This window comes from Saccopteryx bilineata, chromosome 5 (genome assembly GCF_036850765.1).
Source record: "Saccopteryx bilineata isolate mSacBil1 chromosome 5, mSacBil1_pri_phased_curated, whole genome shotgun sequence".
NCBI lineage: Eukaryota > Metazoa > Chordata > Mammalia > Chiroptera > Emballonuridae > Saccopteryx > Saccopteryx bilineata.
In genome coordinates, this window is record NC_089494.1 from 67787239 (window position 1) to 67812296 (window position 25058).

At 41.0% G+C, this 25058-nt stretch overlaps 1 protein-coding gene across 2 annotated transcripts in view; it reads right to left on the reverse strand.

The window, feature by feature from the left end:
• The window catches only part of CERS6 (ceramide synthase 6), a 350216-nt gene that overhangs the window by 72401 nt on the left and 252757 nt on the right, over window positions 1–25058 (reverse strand). For both annotated transcript variants that reach the window (XM_066233890.1, XM_066233891.1), the window contains exons 5-6: window positions 13594–13644; window positions 9735–9827 (exon numbers count right to left, since the gene is read on the reverse strand). In XM_066233890.1, the coding sequence (XP_066089987.1) occupies window positions 9735–9827; window positions 13594–13644 (144 nt within the window). The remainder of the gene's footprint in view (window positions 1–9734; window positions 9828–13593; window positions 13645–25058) is intronic.

The following is a 25058-nucleotide window of genomic DNA, read 5'->3' on the forward strand; positions in this document are numbered from 1 at the left end:
TGGTGACAGAGAATAGTACTCTGGAAACTGTGACTCAGCTGAGCGGCAGTCCATGATGCCACCTGCGGAAACCCCTGTGGTGACCTGCACGTCCTTGATCCTGCAGACGACACGTTTCGTAGCCTGATGGTCAGGAGCTGCTCTGGTCGTTCTCTGGTCTGAGCTGACTGAAAGACTATGAACACGGTCACGGCTGACTGTTTCTTGGCATATTTTTTCTTGGTTCTCTCCACTGGTCAAGTAAGACATTTTCTAAGTAAATTTCTTTGGGTTCTTAAAAAAAAAATGTAGGAGATTTAATTGTTATAGCTATTCTGAAGTAACCCATAAAATATGCCTCTCAAAATTCTGATACACTATCAAAAAAGAGTTTTGACAGGTATCTCCATCACATTTCTCATGATAAATTATAACTACCATGTCAAGATAATTTAAAAATCAAGGCGTTTTCTTAACAGCTTTTAAAACAGGAGCTGTCTGGGTGCAAGATTCCTTTCTCTGCTGACAGACGTGCTATTGTTTTATAGCTTCTGAGAACTTAAAGAAATGAAGAACTGAGATCTAAGCAGTGTTTACCCAATCTTTTCTCCTGTGCAACATTTATGGTACCATTTCAAGATAAAGAATTCATAATCTCTCATCTGCTGTGAATTATTTAGTTCATATTAATCTTTAATTGATTTTATTACTGTGGCAGGGGACGCAATCAAATTTTATTTGTACAATAGAGAACAATGAGGCAGGGCCACCAGCTCCCTTCCAGTGTGCCTGGCCAGAGCGCTGCACGTAATGCGTGGCTCCCGGGAGTCCCTCCTCCTTCGTGCCTTCTTCTCATCAAAAGCACCCTCTCCAAATGGACCCTGTTTTCAAATGACGTAGATATTTTTCTTAATTATGCAAGCATGCTTTTTTTCTAACTGAACTTTGGGTCTTCAGAAGTTCTCCATCACTACCAATCTTGCCAAATTACAAGTGCCAAGAGATGAAAGCCTTTATATATACTTTCTAGGCTCTGTTTAAATTACTGTTAGCCCAGACACACTAAGTTGGTATAGCTTTTAATGCTAAAAGGGTCACTTCTAAGACATTTAAAATATACTCAATATAACTGTCTTTAGGGATGCACAAAGTAAGACTTTCTCCCCTACCCCGCCAATATCCCCTGAGGACAAAGGCAATTGCAACTCCACAGCAAATAAACCCTTTCAGGCTGAAAACATCCAGAATGACCAGTAGGGGGCAGACTGTGCTCAATTTACATCAGAAGTATCCCCGGACACAAAAGCCACTATCCTCATATTTACTTTAAATTTAAGGCCAAAAGTGACAAAGTGACAATAGGCAATCAAGGACTCAATTTTGTGCTTGAGATGGGAGATGGAAAAATTTTCCTTCAGGTCAGACAGGTTGGGATGATGCCGTAAGTTGTCAGAGGGGTTCCGAGAAACTCATTACTATCATCAGCCTTCTCTTCTCTCTCTCCTTCAGCTCTCCACCCGCATTTACAAACAGACAAAACTGTCCCTGTAGAATTCACTCCTCAAGTTATGTCTTGTCCCTGTGCTGGCCTCTGGCCACGCAGTGTGTTTTTGTTGCCCATGCTAGAAGTCTTACTTTTTCTTTCCCCTAAGCCCTGGTGAACGTCTATCTACCCTGTGATTTGCCCCCTAAGTCTTAAGCTTCAAAGGTTCTGTTTGACACTGTGTTTTATTCTAAACAACAAACCCACAGGCAAGTACTATCTGAACTCCATTTTGTAAAGTACCTGAGTCACAGAGATGCTCTATAATTTTTCCAAAGTCACATATGAAGACTGCAGCCAGTTCCATGTGAGTCCAGAGCTCAGCCTCCTGTCACAGGCCACTGCTCAGAAACACATGCACGAGGAAAGAGTGAGGAAGTGGGTCAGAGAGAGGTCACTTCTGATAGACTAACAAATAGAACGAGGTCCACTTCTTGAAGAAAGGAAGACGAGGGGGATCAAGAGCAAAGGTGCTGATCAGCCATGAGTGAAAGAGGCGCCTCTTGTTATGAAGTCAAAGGGAAGGACACGAGATGGGTACGTTTATATTTATGGGAATAGAAATAGGGAGAGTTCTCAGAGTCAGAGAGATAGTTAGAGCTATAATAAGCCAAAGTGGGTGTTCTCACAAGACCCCTAGGATGACTTGTGGGAAATCATTTAGAGCAGCGGTTCTCAACCTGTGGGTCGTGACCCCGGCAGGGGTCGAACGATCAAAACACAGGAGTCGCCTAAAGCCATCGCCGGGGTCGCGACCCACAGGTTGAGAACCGCTGATTTAGAGGAAGCTGAATATCCGAATCTCTCAAATAAGGTGGAGCCTTCCACATGCCAATAGTGCCTCCTGGGAGGGGGTGGGACTCCTGAAGCCTGGACTTGAGGACCCAGAGCCCCAGAGCAGCAGTGCTATGTGGGTCCTGGGTGGGTCTCTGTGGTGCAGCAATGTTGTGGCCCTTTGCCCCTCACTGCAAGTAGAGGTTCCTGCTTGTCACCCTATTACAGCCTGGACAGCACTATGTGACATCTAAAGATGCTTAAGAGCTCCTCCCCTGACAGGGAACTTGGAAGTTAGATTGCCAGAGTAAGCTAAGACCGTCTTTGAATAAAGTCCCATAAAATTGCCCCTTAAAACATATTTCTTTTCCAGACAATACTGTCCTATTGTTCCACCAGCCTGCACACAGCACAGGGTTGACATACTTTGATCACAGGTGGTAGCTTACTAAAATGGGCTGCCTCTTCTACTTTTCTTACGTTCTGAAGACACTGTAGTGTGAAAAAAAAAAATGACAGAGGCCTAGGAGTCGGGAAGCTGTGGCTTGGAAGAAACCTAAGCTCTGAGTGCAGGATAATGCCACTCCATTCACAGTGGACACACGAGTGAGCCTCTCGGCACTTCTGCAAAAGAGAGGGCAAGTGCCAGCCTGTGTCCATAAGTAGCACACAGAGGTGACACAGAGAGAATTCTACATCTTCCTCCATCCCTCTCCGGGTGATCAGGTGTCACCTGGTGGCATTTCAGCTTTTCAAGAAAATAAAGGGCATGCTGATACCATCTGAGGCACTACCCGGGAGTCACATTCTTAGGAAAGACTTTTTAAAAAGCTAGATGAGCCGTTCTCAAATGTTTTCACTTTAGGATCCTTTTATAGTCTTAAAAATCAGTGAGGACATCAAGAGCGGTTTGTTTATGTAGGTTATATCTAGCAGTATTTACCACATCAGACATTAAAACTGAGAAATTTTAGAACCGTGTAGAAACACACTTATTTTAAAGTCAATTACTTGTTAATTAACATAATCAACACACATATTTTTGCCAAAATAACTACATTTTCCAAAATTTAAAAATAAATGGTGAGGAGAGTGGCATTGTTTTATATGCTTGCAAATCTCTTTGGTGCCTGGCTTAAGATAAGAGAGCTGGATTCTCCTAGCTGCATATATATATTCAATCTGTTGATGTGTTATTTTGATTGAAGTACATAAAGAAAATCCAGTACCACACAATCCAAAAAGGGAGAATTATCTTGATAGTCTTTCAGACAGTTATGGATATTATTCTTTGACACTGTACCAAAACTTGAGAAGTAGGATATTCTTCAAGGTTAGCTGCAATGTAGAATTTAAAACCAGATCAGTAAACCTGCCATATTCTATCACAAAAAATCCTCTGGTCTGTCTCAGCCTTTGAATGGATCTTTTACTCATGCATGATTTTGTAGGATCATGTATTAGTCATTTGGAAAATATTGGCTCACTGAGCCAATGAAACATTTTGTTATTCAACGGTTTAAAAAATTACATTTATTAATATCACTATCAAGCTCATGAGAAAAGTTTTAAAGTATTGAGATGCTATCAAGCTCTCTCTGGTGAATACAAGTTTTCCAAAAATTATATTTTTTCTTGAAAACTTGGAATTTTATCATTGACAACAAATAATGCCAATTCTTTTCTTGAAACAACTTGATAAGCTTACTCCGCATTTTCAAGAAAATGTCTACCAAAATCACAAGTTGTAATAACAATAGTTTGTTAGTCATTTTTTCAGAAGTGAGAGTCTATGGGGAAAAAGCAGCTAGTTCAGCTCACAGTGCAAAGCACTAACTGGATGTGCATTTCTTGAGACTCTGTTATGCAGCAGAAGTGTTTTATGCTTATTTCTCATTTCATCGTACAAGATATGGTTTAAATGTATAGTCAAGAGTACACATTTAGTAAAATTAACACTTTTTACTGCTTTACCAAGAGCTTTCTCAAATAAAACTGACATTTGTTTTTACCACAAGCGTGTGGCTGTGAAGAATGCAATAACTACTAATACAGTCTGGTGCCACTACCAGCAATTTTTCCCCCTGTTACTTTTGCATGATTAGTGCAAATTTCAACACAGCGAGAAAGGCAAATGACATCGTAGTATTATTGTGAAGACAGTTTCGGCCTTGTAGGTCCCCTGAAAGGTCTGAGGAACCTCCAAGGGTCTGCAGAGCTCACTTCGAGGACTGCTGATCTAGACAAATTATTTCCAAATATTGTTTTAGAAAATGAAAATTAGCCATATTATTAATAATAATTGCACCAGTCAGGATAAGCTAGATGTTGTGGCAATCAATAATAAAGCTCTTGAAATCTCAGTGGTTCGAAACAAAGGCTTATTTCTTACCCACTTTATGTTACCAGGTGGCTTAGAGTGAGGGGTGCACTCTAGTCACCAGTCACTCAGGGACCCCAACTCTATCTCCGATGTTATCAATCACAGTACTACAGAAGAAGCGAGTTTGGAGGGTCTCCCACCAGTAATTAAGTGCTCAGGTCCAACAGTGACCCAAGTCAGTTCGGCTTAAAGCCTGCCGGTTACATGGTCCCATCCAGCCAGAAGAGAGGACACGGCTGAGAAGCACCATCAGACACGTGCCTGCAGGTAGAGAGTGGATATGTCCGGTGAACCACATTCAAGACTTTAGTAATAGCTAACATTATTGAGCATGAATTATGTGCCAGGGACTGTTCTGATAGCTCATCTTACTTCATGCTGACAACACTCCCTTGAGGCAGGCTATATAAACTCCGTTCTTTGGGTCAGAAAAGCAAGGCACAGAGAGTCACACCAAAGTCAAACCAAGTTAGGGGTGGTGCCAGGCAGGTGACTAAACTCCAGAGCCCATGACTTTAACCTCAGAGCCAAACTGCCCATAATTTTCCCCACTCTAGAAAAAACGAGAAAAAGAAAAACTTTTCTTATAATCATATATTTAAAGAATCGTCCTTTATTACAAGGTGTCCTTTTATCATTTAAAAAATGTTAAAATGTCCTTTCCTTTAGGAATTAATGTTTATAAGTGGTAGGAAGCACTGGAAGATAAGGTTGAAAACCTTAAGTTAGTTCCTCTTCCTAATTATTTTTAATTCTAATTGAGAAAAAAACACAAAAATTTGTGACGGAGTGATTTTTGTTTTTAGCACTTAAAATTTTTTTTTTAATTTATTGATTTCAGTGAGAGAAGAAGAGAGAGAGAGAGAACATCAAGCTGTCCTGTAGGTGCCTTGATTGGGGATCAAACTGGCAACCTCTGCACTGCAGGACGATGCCCCAAACAATCGAGCTATCCAGCCAGGGAGTTAGCACTTCGAGTCAACCAAGTTTTGGCCATTACATGCCAAACACTGTTCTAAGCTCTATTTATCAAGCATTGTACTAGATCAGGCGTCCCCGAACTACGGCCCACTGGCCGCATGCGGCCCCCTGAGGCCATTTATCCGGCCCCCTGCCACACTTCCAGAAGGGGCACCTCTGTCATTGGTGGTCAGTGAGAGGAGCATTGTATGTGGCGGCCCTCCAACGGTCTGAGGGACAGTGAACTGGCCCCCTGTGTAAAAAGTTTGGGGACCCCTGATGGTTTCATGGACATTATTTCATTTAATTGTATGCCATCTGTTTCTTTCCTTATAAAAAGATTAAAGCATGCATTTTATTTTAGTCGAAATCCAATTGAAGCAGGAAAGATCTGGAGCATGACCGGCCCCTACAAGGTGGGTAGAACACCCAGAGCAACAGACACCAGTTATTCTCTGTAAAAGTGGCCAGAGCGCAAACACAAGTCGATCAATGAGTTTCTTGTTAAACTTAATGACCGTACTTCTCTCTGTCAGAAATCTTCTACAAGATGTAGTTTTTCTCTAAGGTTAAAGAACACAAGAGCAACAAGCTGATTTGACCAGCTGGGCTTTGGAACTCGGCCACAAATGATTTCCTGCAAAGGAATCCGAACACGAGTGCGGCTCATTGGCCGAGAGCCCGGGCCTTTGAGTCCAGCAGCTGCTTAGTTAAGGGACAGAGGGTTTAGACACAGGCAAGCTGTTCTGAGCTCCAACACACTCATGTTTATTAGTTTCCTTCAGAAAATTTAGATGTGCAGGAGAAATACACATTGTGAACAGGTGTTTCTAAAAACAATCTTAACAAAAAATAAGAAATATTTCAAACAATATTGAATATCAAGAATATGCCAGTTGTTTTAATAAGATACTATAACAATCTCTCTTTACAAAAGTAGGAAGGAAAAAAGGAAGAGGGAAGGAGAGAGGAATGGAAGAAAGCAAGAAGTAAAAAGGAAGAAAGAAAAAAATCCTCAGAAAGTTTTACATACCTGGGTAGCACATAATAGAATATTTGAATTATAAGTCTATCATACCAAATGACTACATCTGGCTAGTCCCTTCCCTCTGGGAATGATCAATAAAGAGGCAATGTACTCTGTCACTACAGGGTCGAGGTTTCTCTCATTTTTAAATTTCAGATTCTATTTCAAAACAGAGAAATTAAAAAAAAGAAAAAAAGATGGCAACATTAGGACACTTCAAGAAGGGAAGAGTTTGTGACTATAAAATCCATTTTAGAAAGACTCGTAAACCTGTTAAGTCACAAAAATATTTCTAACTCTCATTTAGGGTACTGATTCTAACAGTCTGAGGTATGCATTTGGATCCAGTGTCTATAAACCCTGCTTCCAGTTTGAAAATGGCCGTTCAAGCTCATTGTCCTTTAATTGGGAAGCTAAGGAAACATTTTCATAACCTTTCTATTCATGACTCTACAAAACGCCTTCAGAAGTTGATTTCCATACTTTGTTATCAGTGTGTGTCTTTGAATATTTCTATTCCCTAATTAGGAAGCAGGCTCTTTTTTGGTTAATAGTTGCAATCTAGAAGGTGGGGAGTGTATTTCACAGCCAGAACATCCCGTCTCTCTCACTGACAGCTGAAACAGCAGATCCCCCGAGTGGAAGAGCCGTGAGGAGGGAAGCACCGAGGACCTGCAGTGACAGCAGGATGGAAGGAGAAAAGCAAGGGCTATCGCTCACTGATGAGAGATGGCCGCCACGGTGAGGCCTTCTTCCTTACAACCTGTGCTGAGTAATAGTCTGGTAGTGGCCAGGTTTCCATTTTACACATGAAAGAAGAGTAAGTCGGCTGCTCCAGGAACATACAAAAGTACTCTGACCAACTGAGAAAGGGAGAGGTGCCAGGTGTCTAAAGTAGGCTACTGATGGTAACTAAGAAAAACAATAAAATGAATTTCTAAAATTTGACAATACGAACAGGCCCGAGATCAATTCCATGAACCTCACGGTAAAATCGCCCCTTTTATAAGTGTTTTCTATGCTGATGCAAGATATGTTAAAACCATACAAAATGATACACTTCAACCCTTGAAAATAATCCATTTATGATAACTTTTCAGATAATGGCTACTTGGCCTGAAACAATGAAGACTCTGTCAGTCCTCCTGGCTCATGGAAAAGACGCAGTAAATGCGAGATGAGAAAGCTCCAGCAAGTGGAGGGCTTGGTGGCTTCTGGTACAGCGACGTCTTGCTGGAACGAGGCTCCTAGGAGCCAAGGACGGTCAGTCTTGCAACCCCTTTGACTCTCGATGGCACACCCATAATTCTCATTAAGCAAAAGAGGAACCAATAAAATGGCAGAGAGCTGCAAAAGGCTTACTACCTTGAATGTCGGGAGCATGGCAAGGCAAGGCAATGCAAGAATTGTGTATGTGTCGAATCTAAGAGTGAATCACAGGACTTGGTCAGCTTGGGCTGTAATTCATCCCCAAACTGCACAACCTTGGAACATTTACTTAAACTTACTGTACATAAATTGTCTCCACTCCAAAATAGGAAGATCAGTCAAACGTCCCTCTTTGTTATCAAAGTGTTTTGTGTGACTAACTGGAAATAATGTTTCCCCCCTAAAAAGATAAATAAGATGCATATTATCCAGTTTTAAAAAAGAAGGAAATTCTGTCACATGCTACAACATGGATGAACCTGGGGACGTTATGCTAAGTGAAATAAGCCAGACACAAATGGACAGATATGGTCTGATTCCACTTTTATGAGGCACCTAGAATAGTCAAATTCATAGTGACAGAAAATTAAATGGTTGTTGCCAGGGGCTTGGTGGTGGAGGCAGGGAGAAAGGGGAATTGTTGTTTATTGGGTATAGATATTCAGTTTTGCAAGATAAATGGAATTTTATGGTTGCACAAAATACAAATGTATGGAAGAGTACTGAACTGTAAAGGGTTAAGATGGTAAATTTTATATCACGTTGTTGTTTCTTTTACCACAATTAAAGATTTAAAAAATAAATAAGTAAAATACACAATGAGCTTGGCACATCGGAGATAGTCAGACCACAAGTACTGATGACATGAATGAAGACGGCTCCTCATGTTAAAAGAGAGGCGATCTGACTGGCACACTGTCACTGAAGGGTCCTTAAGAAGTCCCAGAAACTGACCCAGGGCATTTGGTGCAATGAGTAAGGGAACGACAAATTATGGGTGTCATTGAGTTATCTGCTATACCTAAGCCCTGTCCCTTACAGAGACCACCCACTTCTGAGAATCAGTCGACATATACCACAATGAGGCTGGTCAACCATCCCAATCAGAAAGACAGCGTCTTGCCAGCTAAGTGAACCACAGCTGTGGGATAGTGAGAAGAGTGTACCCTGGAGCACCCCAGGACATAGAGCAGGGGGCACTGAGGTGCAGGCCAGCAAACACAACTTTGAAGGAATAATCCAAATATGAAAATCTGAAGAAAATGCCATCATGAAAAACAAGCAGTGAATAATTAAAATGCCGCCTCTGTCTAGAAGCCGGTAGGATGAGAACTAGAATGAGTGGGTTTAACACTGAGGAGGTCCAGAGAACCTTCCACGGAAGCCAGTAGAAAAAAGGGGCGCAACCAGATCATAGCTCATTTAGGAATGTTGTATTTTCATGACCTATTTTAATGCTAGATAGCCCTTAAATTGAAGAAAAATTCATTCTGTAAAAGCTAAAACACTGAGCTTTTACTCTCTCCCAGGAGCAACAAATAAAATTTTTCTTCTTTATTTAATTTGGAGAACAGAGGGACTTGTGAATCAGACAGAGAGAAATTACTGCTGTCGAGATTCATTGCTATCTATATGTTTTCATAGAAAAAAAAAGAACACTAGGGAAGAGTTAAGAGACAATGGGAACAAAATACAAAACAGTGCAAACAAAAATAGAGAACTTCAGGTATCAGAGCAGCAAGCAGCACTAACCTAGCGCTGCTGGGAAAGCAGAGCTGAGTGCCTGTGAGACTCACACCTTCTGCCAGGGGCCATTAAAGACACATGTTGCAAGCACTTTACAATGCAACCCCACTTACCTTTCTTTTGATATCAGTGAACTGGGAAAACATTAAAGACCAATAAAACGACAGTTCCAGGATATAATAGTAGTGAAGGTCAGTTGTGAGTGGCTGAGGATCAAAGAAAAAAAAAAAAGGAGGGATTAATAGTTAATAGGAAATCCCATCTGTGTCCTATCCATCTCAAGCTCAGTGCTAAAAGTGACAATGGTCATGTGCCTCACAAATTCTAGCCCCATTGTCTCTGTGGATAAGGGCGCTTTAAAGGACGTCTCTAATCCGCTGCTTGATAGCATTGGTTTTGTTCTATCTCCAACCAAAAAAGCGTCAGTCAGTATGACCATTTGGTACCCAATTCACTATTCATTTTAACAACAGCATTTATGGTTCTTTGACATGAATGAGTACCTCCAGGATCCCTTGGGCAACCTGGAAAAATATGTATTCCAGTGCATACACAAGTAGAATAATCCTGGATAACTGCCGCGAGGCTCCACAGCACAGGGACAAGGGAGGCAGGGAATGGAAACTGGAGTACAGTATGAGTCACTGAGACATACTTTCAAGTTCTGCATTAATCAGATCTTTCTTTCAGTTCATTGAAGGAAAAAAAAAACAACAATTCAAAAACATTTCTTAAAAGATCAGAGGGACAAGGAAGCTGCCAAGAGATACTGGGCTAGGCAACCAGCCAGGAAATCTGAGATCCGCTACCACCTCCAGACCTTGTCAGGCAGAAAACCTGGACCTTGGTTAACTTATTGTAAAATGGAGGTAATGCCTGCTCTATCTGCCTCACAGGTCCAGAAATGGGGACAAGTTCAGAGGCAGCAGAAACTAGGAATATTTATTCTGTACATAAAGCCATAAAAACAAAACAAAAAATAGTGTTTTTATAAAAACCATTTTTGACAAAATGTTTTTGTTTTATTGAATTATAATGAAATGTCTTTACCAGAATGAATCAAAGACCTTCAAAGCTCATCACACAAACATATCTACACCACTATATACAAGGTTAATAGTATATGTATGTGGTAAATACAATGGAAACTTAAATGCTCCGTAAACCAAGAGCAGCAAAACAAATGACATTCACGAGAAGCTGGCACTCAATTAACTACCAGGCCTACCACCTTTATGCATAGGCATCAAGGAAAACAGCTGTCCTGCTCACTGACCTTTGGCAAAAGAACACAAGAGAGGACAGGATACTCTCCCCACCAGCAATCGTAAGCTCCGAGCATCAGTGTGTTTATATAGCTCAGCACCACCCTGGAGAGAATATATTTCCTACTGAATTGTCCTTTTAAAATATGAAGGCATTAGCAATAAGAGATGGGTACTGAGGTCAGACATATGGCAGCAATAAAGCCTAGGAAATAAAGTTCTGGCTTTAGGACCACTGGAGCCAAGATAACATTTCAGTTTTAATGAGATTCACTTTCTCATTGCACCACCACCTGTGGTCTATGAGGACAAGTGAGAGCACTACAGACATTGCAGCGTTCCCAAGAGAGCGTCATTCAGAATAACTACCATATTCGTGGAGCGCTTTGCAGCTGACAAAGCTTACCCATGTGACAATCTCTTTGACTCCCATAAAATCCTGTAAAACTAGTACTATCATTTTCCAAATTGTATAGTTACAGGAAATTGCTGTCAGTTAATTCAGGTCGGAAGGCTGCTCCCAGGTCTCACAGCGAGGGAGGCCCTGAGATCTCCGTGCTGGGGCTTCTCCTTCCCCACGCATGCTCTGAATGACAGCTGCGCAAGGGCCGATTAAAATTAAAATGTACACGTGTCCATAAAAATCATTATGTGTGTCATAAAAATATAATAGACATACTCATACATAAGGAGCATGTGTTTTTAATGAGAAATAGACTGCTACTCTTTTATCTAAAAATCTGCTCAATTATTTATTTAATATATATTAAAGACCTAACAAGTCTATTTCACGAGCATGGCCCATCTCTAAAAGCGTTCTGAAGGCTTGAGACTGACGAGCTATAGTTACCCACAAAGTGCTATAATTATATGCCTAATAATTAGATGCTGCTTAATATTTTCCCCCCACACTAAAAGAAAAACACTAGATTTATTAATATAAGAAATGTATCAAGAATGACTGCTGCTCTTATGAGATCATGAATTGGTCCTAGATTCGAGGAGTTATATGCTGAATTACTCATTGATATGCAATGATGTCTTATCAGTAGAAGACAATCTCGATCTGAATCCCCACATATGGGATCTTTCCTTCTATGGAGTTTCCTATTTTATATAAATATAACTGGATATATACCAGAACCTCAAATTTTCAGGAGGAATCCAACTTTCTGTCTGTGAAACAGTCTGCAGCTACAATTTGAGCCACTGCTCCAGCACCTAATTTTCTCAGCAAAAAGCAATTTCTCAGCTCTAGCCATTAACGTGAAAGTTATTCCAGACTACATTCCAGTTTAGGAAGAGTGGGCATTACATTTCACATGACATTTGTCTCAGAGCTGTTTGCGTGACAGCATTTACCTCATAAATACAGTGTGCTGGGGCAGCTGCCTCGCCAACATTTGAGGTAAGGTTTCTGGAAGGCTTTGATGTGATTTTATAAATAGAACTCTAGATATATGTGGATTTTTCCACTCTGTATACCATTACAGGACACAAAGAGTACTGTAAATGACAATATTTCAAGTATTTAAGATAGTAAAACCGCAGTTGGGCCTGAGACTTACACTCGTGTTCAACAGTGACTGGGTTTCATTCAGTGTTGCGTTAGTGTCTGTGAATGGTCCCAGAATATTCTGCTCTCTCGAACCATATCATGTTACTTATTTACATTATTTTTCTAATCTGAATAAACTATGTGAAAGAGAAGGAAATGCAAACTGGAATTCCATTTCAACATGTCCCTAAACTTGAACTCACACAAGGAGTGTCCAACGCCAGTTCCCACCCACTGTTAGACACTGTGTGACAGACAAGACACAGGGCACACCTGCTCCCATTAACCTGATGCACCAGAAAGACCAAGTGCCTTTAAAAAGACAACTCAAAAGAATCCCGAACTCAAAAACTCGAGTTGCCCAGCATAATGCATACCTCTTTATTGTATCACAAAAATACCTAGTTGCATCTGTTTCTCTTAAAGAACATACCCCAACTGATCTAGAAACTTTTCAGCAAGCAATTTCCAGGAAAGTCCCAACTTTGATATTCAAATAGTAACTGATCTAGGGACCAGAATGCATGGTAATATTACTGAATTCACGGATAGAGGCAAAGGTACCTCAATGGGCAGAGATCTACAATACTCCATTTCTGGAATACCATTATAATTTTATTTTCAATGATGCTTTTTTTCTTTCTTTCTTTTTTTTTTTTGGTCTCTGTGCAAAAGTACAGGTCCATTTTCCCTTGCTTAAGGAAATGGTGTTTGATTTCCATATTTAGAGGCCACTCCGAAGCCACAAGGTGAACTGCAATCAGCACACCTGCTCCAGCTCCACACGAGCTTCCGCTCGGGCACCGAGACAGGCCTGTGCTGCTACCCGCTTTCCTCAGTCCTCAGAAGCAGATCCACGGTTAGACCCGGAATCAGTCCCCTGCTGAACTGACTGAATCTTACTCTCCAGCAAATGCACCCTTCCACACTTAACTCCATCTGCTGCTAAAGCAGCTAAGTTTTGGCTCTGAAGTTCTCTGAGAACACAAACTACTTCTCTCACAAGGCGACAGGCAGCATCAAGCAGGAGGGGCGCGGGGCAAAGAGCAAGGCGGCTGCCCACCCTACCGGGACCTGCCTGAAATCAGAACACTCGCCTGAGGAAGATAATACATGCGTGTCAACACCCAGGCCATCACGGTTCCTTACCTGATAGGGGTAGTTGTACCAGCAGTGCCTTGTATTCCACAACCAGGGTGTCTGAAAAAATGACAAAGAAACATATCTTACATGCTCTGGAAAAGAAGAAGGATAAGAGATGTTTATGACAGGTTCTTCCTTCCAACCCCCAGTATGTAGGTATTTCAATAATATATCTGTGTGCAAACTGAAGGCCTTAGGAAAATAAGGTATGAAAGCAATTAGTATCCCATCTTATATTCTGTCTGGGTAATCTACACCCAACGATATTTCAGGCTACTTCTGGGATGGAGTCCTAGCTGGTGTTTTTATATTTTGCTGGTCACACAGACACATTCTTGCTATGTCATGGGACTCAACATCAGGGCCCTGCAGGGGTCTCACCTAGAGCAGATGTAAATCATCAATCCAATTGTTATCAATAAACAATGCTGACAGTTGATGCAAACTACCTTAAAACTTTTCCAACCCAATGTTCACAAAGCAACATTATTAATGAACTGTTTCATGCCTTAACCAGGGTTCAGTAACAGGCAGGTATACTTCCTGTTTCATTAGGGCACTTCAGACTCATTCTAGGCTTAAGGGAATTAATCCTGAGCACACCCTCCCTCCCCTGACTCATGGCTGAGGGCTTTTAAAGAAAAAACAATCATTCTTAACTTGACAGCAATCACTTGCCTTACAACACTGTATAATCATCCAGGACATCTAAATGTACACACAGATTTAAAACATTTGTAATGAACAGGGAGGAGTTGGTGAAAATTTAAACAGACTGCTGAACAATTCAATAATACCAACACAAACTTTCTCATACTTTTGTATTACATTTGTAATTTCTTTGCATCTCTGATCTACAGTTATCAGCACTTTGTGGAATACATCTATATACATTTAATATATGTCTGTCTGTTTCTTATTATTCAGGCACATAATTACTAATCCAATCCCTATACAGGTATGTTTATGCATCTCAAAAGATAGTAATGTCACTGAAAGATTAGTGTCAGATGTATTTGTACTGACCTAAACTTCTGATTTTGTCCCAGACCCTATAAGATCAAGGTTGCTACCTCTTCAATGTGACATTGCAGTTGTCTCCCTGAAAGTGACATACATGACCTTTCACCCTGTACCAGTGAGGATGAGGATGTGAGCGAGAAAGGAGCTATATATTAAATCTGACAAATTCAGTGACTGAAATGAACCTCACAGGGTGATCTGATCATAAATCCCTAACTGGGCAGGTCATGATAGACAGTCATACCCCAAGCTTATAAAAGGTTTACCTGCGTCTTAAGGAAGCCCTGTCTATTGTCTTTGTGAATCTAGGTTAGCACATCTTTGAAATGCCAGTAATCCTCTTTTCCAAACTCCTCAGAGGTGTAACCACCCTGAGAACTCATAATCTTCTCAACTCTCTTGCAATCCAATCATAGATTTCCTTCCCTTGCTTTCTCCTATCAGCATGTAATCTTCCTTATGTTCCCACAGTTCTAAATGTATAAAAGGAACTGCATCCCCTTTTATTTCTTCATTTTGTCTGATTGCTATGATTAGAACTTCCAGCACTATGTTAAGTAAGAGTGATGAAAGTGGATATCCCTGTCTTGTTCCTGGTCTTAGGGGAAATGCTCTTAGTTTTTGCTCATTAAGTATGATGTTGGATGTGGGTTAAAAAAAAAGAAGAAGGAACTGCAAAACTGTCTTCTCCAGAGCATTTGAGATCTTGCTTTCCAGCGCGTCATCAGTTCAGTGTTCTTATGTCAATAAATATGGTAATGTTGATATTACTTAACAAAATTTGAGTCCTCCTATGTCCATACACTGTTTAAAAGTTACTTATTAACTAGTTAAAAAGTTGATCTTTAGACTGTCCCACACACTTTAGAAGGATTTTACATATAAACTCATTTTATCTTTTCAGTAGCTAGTAGTATTTGCCTCATTCCACAGATAAGTAAATTGAGGTCATGAGTCCATAAACAACTGTCCAGGTTGAACAGCTAGGCAGTGCCAGAGCTGGAAATCACACTCAGGCCTTCTGGTCTCAAACTACATGTACCACTGTGCATCCTGCCTCTGAGTCAGAAAGAAACTGGATGAGGTCTCTGTTTAAAGAACGAGGTTGAAATGAAAAGCCCTTAGCCTAACACTGTTCAGATCTTTACATTCCCCTTTCATAGAAGTACTTATTACTAATTCTCTCTGCTTCCCCACTGGTTTTGCTATTTGCTACCTGTTCAATTCTGTGCATATCATGTGATCTTACTGCACTTCACATCCTGGGTACCTGAGTTGTATGTCTGTCTGTCTTCTCCATTTCTTTTATCTGTAACGTTGATGTTCATTCCTGACCTATCTCACAGGGTGATTGAAAATCAAATGAGATGGCGTGCCTAAAAATACTTCTGATGCTTCAAAAGTTTAATATGTTATTGTCTTTTTAAAATTATTATTATGTATTCATTTTAGAGAGGAGAGAGAGAGAGAGAGAGAGAGAGAGAGAGAGAAGGGGGAGGAGCAGGAAGCATCAGCTCCCATATGTGCCTTGACCAGGAAAGTCCAGGGTTCTGAACCAGCGACATCAGCCTTCCAGGTCGACGCTGTATCCACTGCGCCACCACAGGTCAGACCTATTATTGTCTTACAATTATATAAATAATACAGGTCCACTGAGGAAGACATATAAAATACAAAATAAAAAATAATTTGAATTCGCATCACAATCACCATCTTAATGTGCAGCTTATTTTTGGTCCTTTTTCCTATGTAATAGAGACAGGAATACAGATATAGATTTATTTAAAAACACACAAGAATTAGGGAAGACACCCACACCCTTGTATTACCAATTACTATGTACAGCTGTGAAAGCTGGACAGTGAAGAAAGCTGATAGAAAAAGAAACAGATTCCTTTGAAATACGGAGTTGGTGGAGAGCTCTGTGGATACCCGGACCCGCCAGAAGGGTGAACAGGTGTGTCCCTGAGCAAATGAAGCCTGAAACATCACTGCAGACAAGAATGGCAAAACTGAAGCTGTCCTACTTTGGGCACACCATAAGAAGCCAGAGTTCGTTTGAAAAGACAATAATGCTGGGAAAAACAGAAGACAGCAGGAAAAGAGAAAGACCAAAGATGAGATGGACTGACTCCATTAAAGAAGCCACAGGCTTGTGTCTACAGGAGCTGAGCGGGGCTGCTGAGGACAGGACATTGCGGACATCACTCATTCACGGGGTCAATTCAACAGCCTGTATCACTCTCTCACACACACACACACAAACACACGTGCATGCATAATTTTTAAATGTGGCCACAACACACCAAAATCTATTTTAAAGTATAGTACAAATGTTAGTACCTTCTTCCCTGATAAAGGTGTTTATATTTTCACAATTAGTTGAAAGTCCCAGAGGGAAAAGTATGACATGTGCCTATGTCTAGCCCTCCAGCATCTGTGACCATGTTGACAGTGCACCCTTCATTGTGTGGCTGAACGCTAATGAAAAGGAACACAGAACTAAGTGTGAGGCCTGTAACAAACCCATAGTGTTTTTCTGAGTCCAAGCCCACCGGGCACATGTGTGCTAGCTTCTAAAGATGCAGTGGGCACACCTTCTGTTGCGGCCACCCCTTCTAGCCACAGTCAGGAGAGAAAAGGTGAGACCCTCAGTGATCCAGGAAAAGCCATCATTTAGAGCTTCCCTTCCTCTGTAAGTTTCTTGGCTCACTGGTTTTCTTCTAACAGCCAAGCTTTTCCCTGTGTGTATCAGATGTACATCGCCTAGACCTGCTTCTATTATGTGCCAATACCTGACCAACCAACAGAAATGGTGGATAAGTCTTTGTTTCTCACAGGGCCCCCACCCACCTTAAGCAGGAGCAAAGAACATTGTGAATCTGATGGGGCTATCAGGGCCCCGGCTCAATGCACAAACTTGTTCAACAAACATATTAAAAAGTTCTTTCACAGCCTGACCTGTGGTGGCGCAGTGGATAAAGCGTCGACCTGGAAATGCTGAGGTCGCCGGTTCGAAACCCTGGGCTTGCCTGGTCAAGGCACATATGGGAGTTGATGCTTCCAGCTCCTCCCCCCTGTCTCTCTCTTCTCTCTCTCTCTCTCTCTCTCTCTCTCTCCGCCCTCTCTCCTCTCTAAAATGAATAAATAAAAAAAAAATTAAAAAAAAATAAAAAAAAAAGCTTTAAAAAGTTCTTTCACATACAATGCACACTTACATACACCTCTCACTTTGACAACACCTTCTATATGCACACTCCATTTTCTAGGATATCATGTCATGCCCCCTGAAGAAGTCTTTGAGACAAGGAGGACAAGTTTATTTTTCCCACTATATAGATGAGAACACAAGCCAATGAGAAGGTGATTCCCATAATTTCTAATAGCTCAATACTGGTGTTAAATCTGGATTGGCTGCTTATAATTTAATGTATGAGGTACACTTTCTTTAATTTGAATTGATACTATGAAATTATTTTAAAATCAATTTTTATAGGTGACACTTTTAGATTTCCATATTGATATCAAAACTTGCATATTCAGGCCCTGGCTGGTTGGCTCAGCGGTAGAGCGTCGGCCTAGCGTGCGGAGGACCCGGGTTCGATTCCCGGCCAGGGCACACAGGAGAAGCGCCCATTTGCTTCTCCACCCCTCCGCCGCGCTTTCCTCTCTGTCTCTCTCTTCCCCTCCCGCAGCCAAGGCTCCATTGGAGCAAAGATGGCCGGGCACTGGGGATGGCTCTGTGGCCGCTGCCTCAGGCGCTAGAGTAGCTCTGGTCGCAACATGGCGACGCCCCGGAGGGGCAGAGCATCGCCCCCTGGTGGGCAGAGCGTCGCCCCATAGTGGGCGTGCCGGGTGGATCCCGGTCGGGCGCATGCGGGAGTCTGTCTGACTGTCTCTCCCTGTTTCCAGCTTCAGAAAAAGGAAAAAAAAAAATAAAAAAAAACAAAAAAAAAAACTTGCATATTCATCACACAAATAAAAGGATAGTACCATAATTAAGAACTCAAAAAGCTGAAATATCAGATGTCAAAAAAACACCAATAGTGATTTTAAAAAAATACACTGAAAACCCTCAGTTTAAAAGAGTGGGCCTTGCCTGACCTGTGGTGGCGCAGTGGATAAAACGTTGCCTCGGAACACTGAGATCTTCAGTTCGAAACCCCAGGTCTGCCCGTCAAGGCACATAGGAGAAGCAACTGTGAGTTGATGCTTCCTTCTTCTCCCTCCACCCCACCCCACTCCACCCCACCACTCTTTCTTTCTCCTCCCTCTAAAAATCAATAAATAAAATCTAAAAAAAAAAAAAAAAGTGTGGGCCCATCAACTTCCTATATAATAAAATAAAGCTCTGTACCTAGGACAGTGCATGGCGAGTAAGCACATTTCCTAGAAATAGACACGTCTTTTTCACAAGCATTACGATGTCAAGGAATGTTCTCAAGGTTGAAAAATATAAAAACCCAAGAATTCTCAAACCTTGTCATTCCAATAACTTAGGATTTACTGTATTCCCCCATCCATGTACACTTAAATAATGCTATGAAGCACTTATTACATTTTGATGTATTTTATACATATCTCATTTAACTCTCACAACATTGTAAGTGCTCAACCTAACAGAGCAGATGCCATAAAGGACTAAGAACATGCTGGCACGGAACTTCTCAAAATCTGGCAAGGCAGGTACTGATTCGGTAGGTGTGCCTTGGGACCGAGAATCTACATGTGTAACAAGCTTCCAGACGATATTGATGCCACTGGACCTTGGTCTGCACTTTGAGAAGTAAGGCGCTAGGGGAGAGTGGAAGGGCAAGCCCACCTTCTGGGTGTTCACAGGTGTAAGGCACGTTCCTAGGCACTTTGTTACCGTATTTCACAACTCTGTACTTGGTGAATACATTAATGAATTATGTCAAATCTTATAATAACCATTTGAGGCAGAAATTGTTAGTAAAACAATATTTAGCTAGAGACAGTGATTCTGAACCAACCCTCCTATTTGATATAATCACATACTCAATCTCTGATGGAAGGCAGGTGAGCAGCATTTACATGTTCCACTTTGGGATGGTGTCTCTAAAAGTTAACGTGGACAAGTACTTCTTACCCTTCTCTATTCCTGACAGAGGGAGATAATGCAAACTGGAGCGGTCACCTTCGATCCTGACATGGAAGATCTTGTGAGGTGGGCATCACAGGCCTCTTACCAGCCCTGGCCTGGCTCATCTCTGGATTCTCTGTATGTGACAGGTAAGTTCCTATCATTTCCCTCATATCTAAGCTACCATATTGTCTATTTTTAAATGTATGTGTGTATGTGTGTGTGTGTGTGTGTGTGTGTGTGTGTATGTATGTGTATAGGCCTGACCTGTGGTGGCGCAGTGGATAAAGTGTCGACCTGGAAATGCTGAGGTTGCCTGTTCAAAACCCTGGGCTTGCCTGGTCAAGGCACATATGGGAGTTGATGCTTCCTGCTCCTCCCTCCCCCTTCTCTCTCTCTCACTCTCTCTCTCTCTCACTCTCTCTCCTCTCTAAAAATTAATAAAAGAAAATTTTTAAAAAAGTGTAAAAAAAAAAAATATATATATATATACACACACACACACAGTAGCATAGTCTGTATTCTAATATATGCAGGTAAGTACCATTCATTATTTTATAGACAAATAAGCAATCTCAAAGAGGTACCACAATGAACTGATGACTCCCCAGCTGGTAACAGGAAAGCTGAAATGGAAACACAGCCAGCCAGAGTCTTCCCTGCACCTTCCCCAAGGTACCCTGGCACACAAAGACTGAGTAATGAAAGGAAAACATCACGGGCATTTGGAACTGATTACCCCAAATCAGTTATTACACAAAAAATTGAATTAAAACACCTCCAAGTTTTATTTAATCTATGAAAGAAACCTCATGTCCAGATGGCTAACCATACCTCTCACTGCTAAAGAGCTCCATGGTTATCAATCACTGACAATATTCTTAGGCTCACTTCCTGATTTATTTCTTAGTCAACAGAAATTATATCAATATACGTATATACCTTTTGTTTTGGCATCTGCTATGAATTAAATTCTGTGTACCCCTCACCCCACGCCAAATTCATACATTAAAATCCTAAATACCCAATATGACTATAGTTGGAAATATGACCTGTAGGAGGTAATTAAGGTTAAATGATATCGTAAGGGTAGGACCCTGAACAGATGGGATTGGTGGTCCTTTAAGAAGAGGAAGTGAAAGGTTTCTTTTTTTAGATTTTTTATTTATTGGTTTTAGAGAGAGCAAGGGGCAGGGAGCGGAAAGCATCATTTCATAGTAGTTGCTTCTTATATGTGCCCTGGGCAAGCCTGGGGTTTTGAACTGGCAACCTCAGCATTACCAGGTCAATGCTTTATCCACTGCACCATCACAGGTCAGGCTGAGGTATTTCTTTCTCTCCTCATACCCTCAGAGAAAGGCCATGTGAGGACTGCAGTGAAACGGTGGCATGTTAGGAAGAGTGGCAAGCCAGGAAACTCCCATCAGAAACTGAACCCTGCAGGACCTTGATCTGGAATTTTTAACTTCCAGAACCATGGAATATACATTTCTGTTGTTTACGCCACCTAGACTATGATATTTTGTTATGGTGGCCTGAGCTGACTCGCACAGCATCATAAGACAATGCTTAATAGTTATTAAACTATATATCAACTCATTTTAATTTAAGAAGGCTTATAAAGCATCTGAGCAAGACTAAGACAGACTATAAGATAGTGGATTAGAAATGACTTCTAACATTCTCCACCTAAACCACAATGGATAACGGGATTTTTCATTATATCATGAACCTCTGCTCCCAGACACAGCACTTGAGACACAGCTTGGCAACAAGCGCATCCCTCAATAACCCAGTGTCCCACAGAAGGCTTCTGTGGCTCTTCTTACCCTGAGCACACTCAACCCCAGCGCCAGGATGGAGGTCAGACACACAGCTGGGGGTCGCCCTGTTGTCTCCATTTGTATTTTGACTATATGCATGAGACTTGAGTACTATTTAGTCTATGATTTTTTTAAAAGGAGAAAACAAGATAAGTCTTTTTAAGTGTCAATAAAGCTGCTCTTTTATCAGGTTTCTTCTTTTGTCAGCTGTTCTGTAGAGGTTTCCTGGTGAAGAGAACTAGCAAAAATAGATCAGGTCTTAACATGATACGAAGCGAAATAAGTAAATCAGAAAAAAACAGGAACTGTATTATTCCATACGTAGGTGGGACATAATAGTGAAACTAAGAGACATTGATAAGAGTGTGGTGGTTACGGGGGGGAGGGGGGAATGGGAGAGGGATAGGGGGTGGGGAGGGGCACAAAGAAAACAAGATAGAAGGTGACAGAGGACAATCTGACTTTGGGTGGTGGGTATGCAACATAATTGAACGACAAGATAACCTGGACTTGTTATCTTTGAATATATGTATCCTGATTTATTGATGTCACCCCATTACAAAAATAAAATTATAAAAAAAAAAAAAATAGATCAGGTCTGATCATTTCACTTTACCCTCTGGAGTAAGACAGGTTTGGTCCTATATATTTTTTTTAAGTTTCATTTGACAGATTTCTTTCCTTTTTTTTTTTTTTTACAGAGAAAGTCAGAAAGAAGGATAGATAGAGACAGACAGACAGGACCAGAGAGAGATGAGAAGCATCAATAATCAGTTTTTTGTTGCGACACCTTAGTCATTCATTGATTGCTTTCTCATACGTGCCTTGACCGTGGTGCTACAGCAGACTGAGTACTCCTTGCTCAAGCCAGTGACCTTGGGTCCAAGATGGTGAGCTTTGCTCAAACCAGATGAGCCTGCGCTCAAGATGGTTAGCTCGGGGTCTCGAACCTGGGCCTCCACATCCCAGTCTGGCACTCTATCCACTGTGCCACCACCTGGTCAGGCTCATTTGACATATTTCTTAAAAATAATGGTTTCAAAATCTACCTTTCCATTTCTACTACCACCTCTCATGATGGTGGATCATCATGAAAAACCAAGGCGACTATGCAGATTAAATGAGATACAAGAGGCAGAGCACACAACACATGGGAACAGGTACACAGTCATATGTTCAACTAATATGTTTTAAACAAAAAGTTGAAAGCGATTTTAAAAAAATCAAGGCGGCTTTGTCCAAGCATAGAATATGTGGCCCTAAGAGTGAACCCTAATATAAATTGGGGACTCTGGGTGATAATGATGTGTCAATGCAGGCTCATTACCTGTAAGAAATATACCACCTGGTGGGGGATTTGACGAGGAGAGGACGTATGTGTGGGGGTAGGGAACATCTGGGAAATTTTAGTACCTCCCCCTCAATTTCTGTGAATGTAAAACTGCTTAAAGTCTTTTGTTATTTTTAAAATAAGGTAACTGGGTTATTTTAGATCATGACACTGTAAGCTAAAGAAATAATAGCACTTGAGGTAAAAGACTAGAGAAAAGGATGCTCAGTTGACCAGGTAAGTTATATATATATATTTTAAATACAAATATATTTTTATATAAAATATATATATCTATATATTTGTGACAGAGACAGAGAGAGGGACAGATAGGGACAGACAGACAGGAAAGGAAATGAGAAATATCAATTCTTTGTTGCGGTTCCTTAGTTGTTCATTGATTGATTTCTCATGTGTGCCTTGAACAGGGGGTTACAGCAGACTGAGTGACCCCTTGCTTGAGCCAGTGACCTTGGGCTGGAACTGGTGAGCCTTGCTCAAACCCAATGAGCCTGCGCTCATGCTAGTGACCTCGGGGTCTCGAACCTGAGTCCTCCGCGTCCCAGTCCGACGCTCTATCTATCCACTGTGCCACCCCCTGGTCAGGTGACCAGATAAGTTTTAAATGATGAAACATAAATATAAATATATATGCATATGTTGGGCAAATGAGTTTGTAAAATATGATTTTTGAGTATGCTCACTTTTATTGTTAAAAATAGTGCTGGTCTGTGGGGTTGCTAATTACCTTCCTGCTTGGGAAGGGCCATTGTTATGCTAATGTGTGCCAAAGGAGGGATCTTTGTGGGCCCAGGTAGTATTTTAGAAGGAGGAAGAAGGAGAAGAAGAAAAAAAAGCCAAGATGGCAGGTTGCTAAAGGAAAAGCCAGTTTGCAGAGAGGAGAAGGGAAAATGTGTGCAGATGATAAGTCAGTAGCTTTGTGAGCTCTGAATGACTGGGTTTGGGAGCCCTGTGTGTTTTTACTTGCTTGCCGGGTGCAAGGCTAGAATAAAGGAATGGCCCACCAGTTCTTGGCTCTGCAGTTTCTTTACCGTCTGCCTGAATTCAATGTGGACCTGCACCTGCACGGTGGCTACTGGCCCTACAATATACATATATACTTTTTTCTTCCAGAATCAGTCAACACTGACTACAGCTGCATGATAGTAGTTTCTTTGAATTAGTAACTATTTTGATTTTACCAAAAGAACATGAATTATATAAGGTATTAAAAATGTTCTGTGCCTCATCAAAGATGTGAAAGGTATGTGGGTCTTTACCCAAAGTCAGCATCTTAGAGGCAAAATTTCACCTTTTGCTACATCTGTCCAAACTCCTACAGGGTTTCCACAAAGCCACTGAGACAGTAACAGTCAAGGAATATGATCTAAGAGGCATGCTGGCATCTGCATAAATTATACAAAAAATACAGAGCCTGGGATCATGCTTTAAAATGCCAGAAAGCTAGATCCCTGAACTACTCTGAAACTACTTGCACTGAAACTACCCTGAAAAGACTTTCCCTGAGTTATACTTAAATGTTTTATCTCTGGATTATATTAAGGATTTATTGTAAAAAACAAACAGAAGAAAAATGTTTCCATATCTCCAATGGGTTTTCTGGGAAAGGTTGCCAGTAAATTACCCTAAGTCAAATGTGCAAGATCCACATGACACTTTCTCTTTTAAATATAGTCCAAGAGGAAAAAAGTACATCCCTTCTGCGAATGCTTAGCAGGCTTCCTCTTACCAAGTGGGGATTGTTACCCCACTGTCTCTTTACCTTGGCTTTGTGAAGCTGAAATCTAACTCTAAAGCTCAGTCTTAGCAACTATGATTGTCTTTCAACATCTTTTGCTTATTCCTCCTTTTATGTGTAACTTGATGTTAATGTCTATATTAATAATGTTATTACATAAACATTGTAAATTCCTTTTAGAAACGTTCAACATATGATTTCAATGAATTAATATATAAATAAAATCCATTCAAAATGATAACCTACAGTTTTAATTTAATACACATTGTAAAATAACTCAGAATGCAAAGAAATATTTCATGCTTTGTGAGTTTCAAAACTGATAAATTTTATGTCTGGGCTGAAGAGAATGAAGTCTGAAGATTCCGCTGCTCAGTGCTGAGCTGTCTAGAATGCTCCCCGGGATGAAAGAGCATCCTTTCCTCTTCTCCT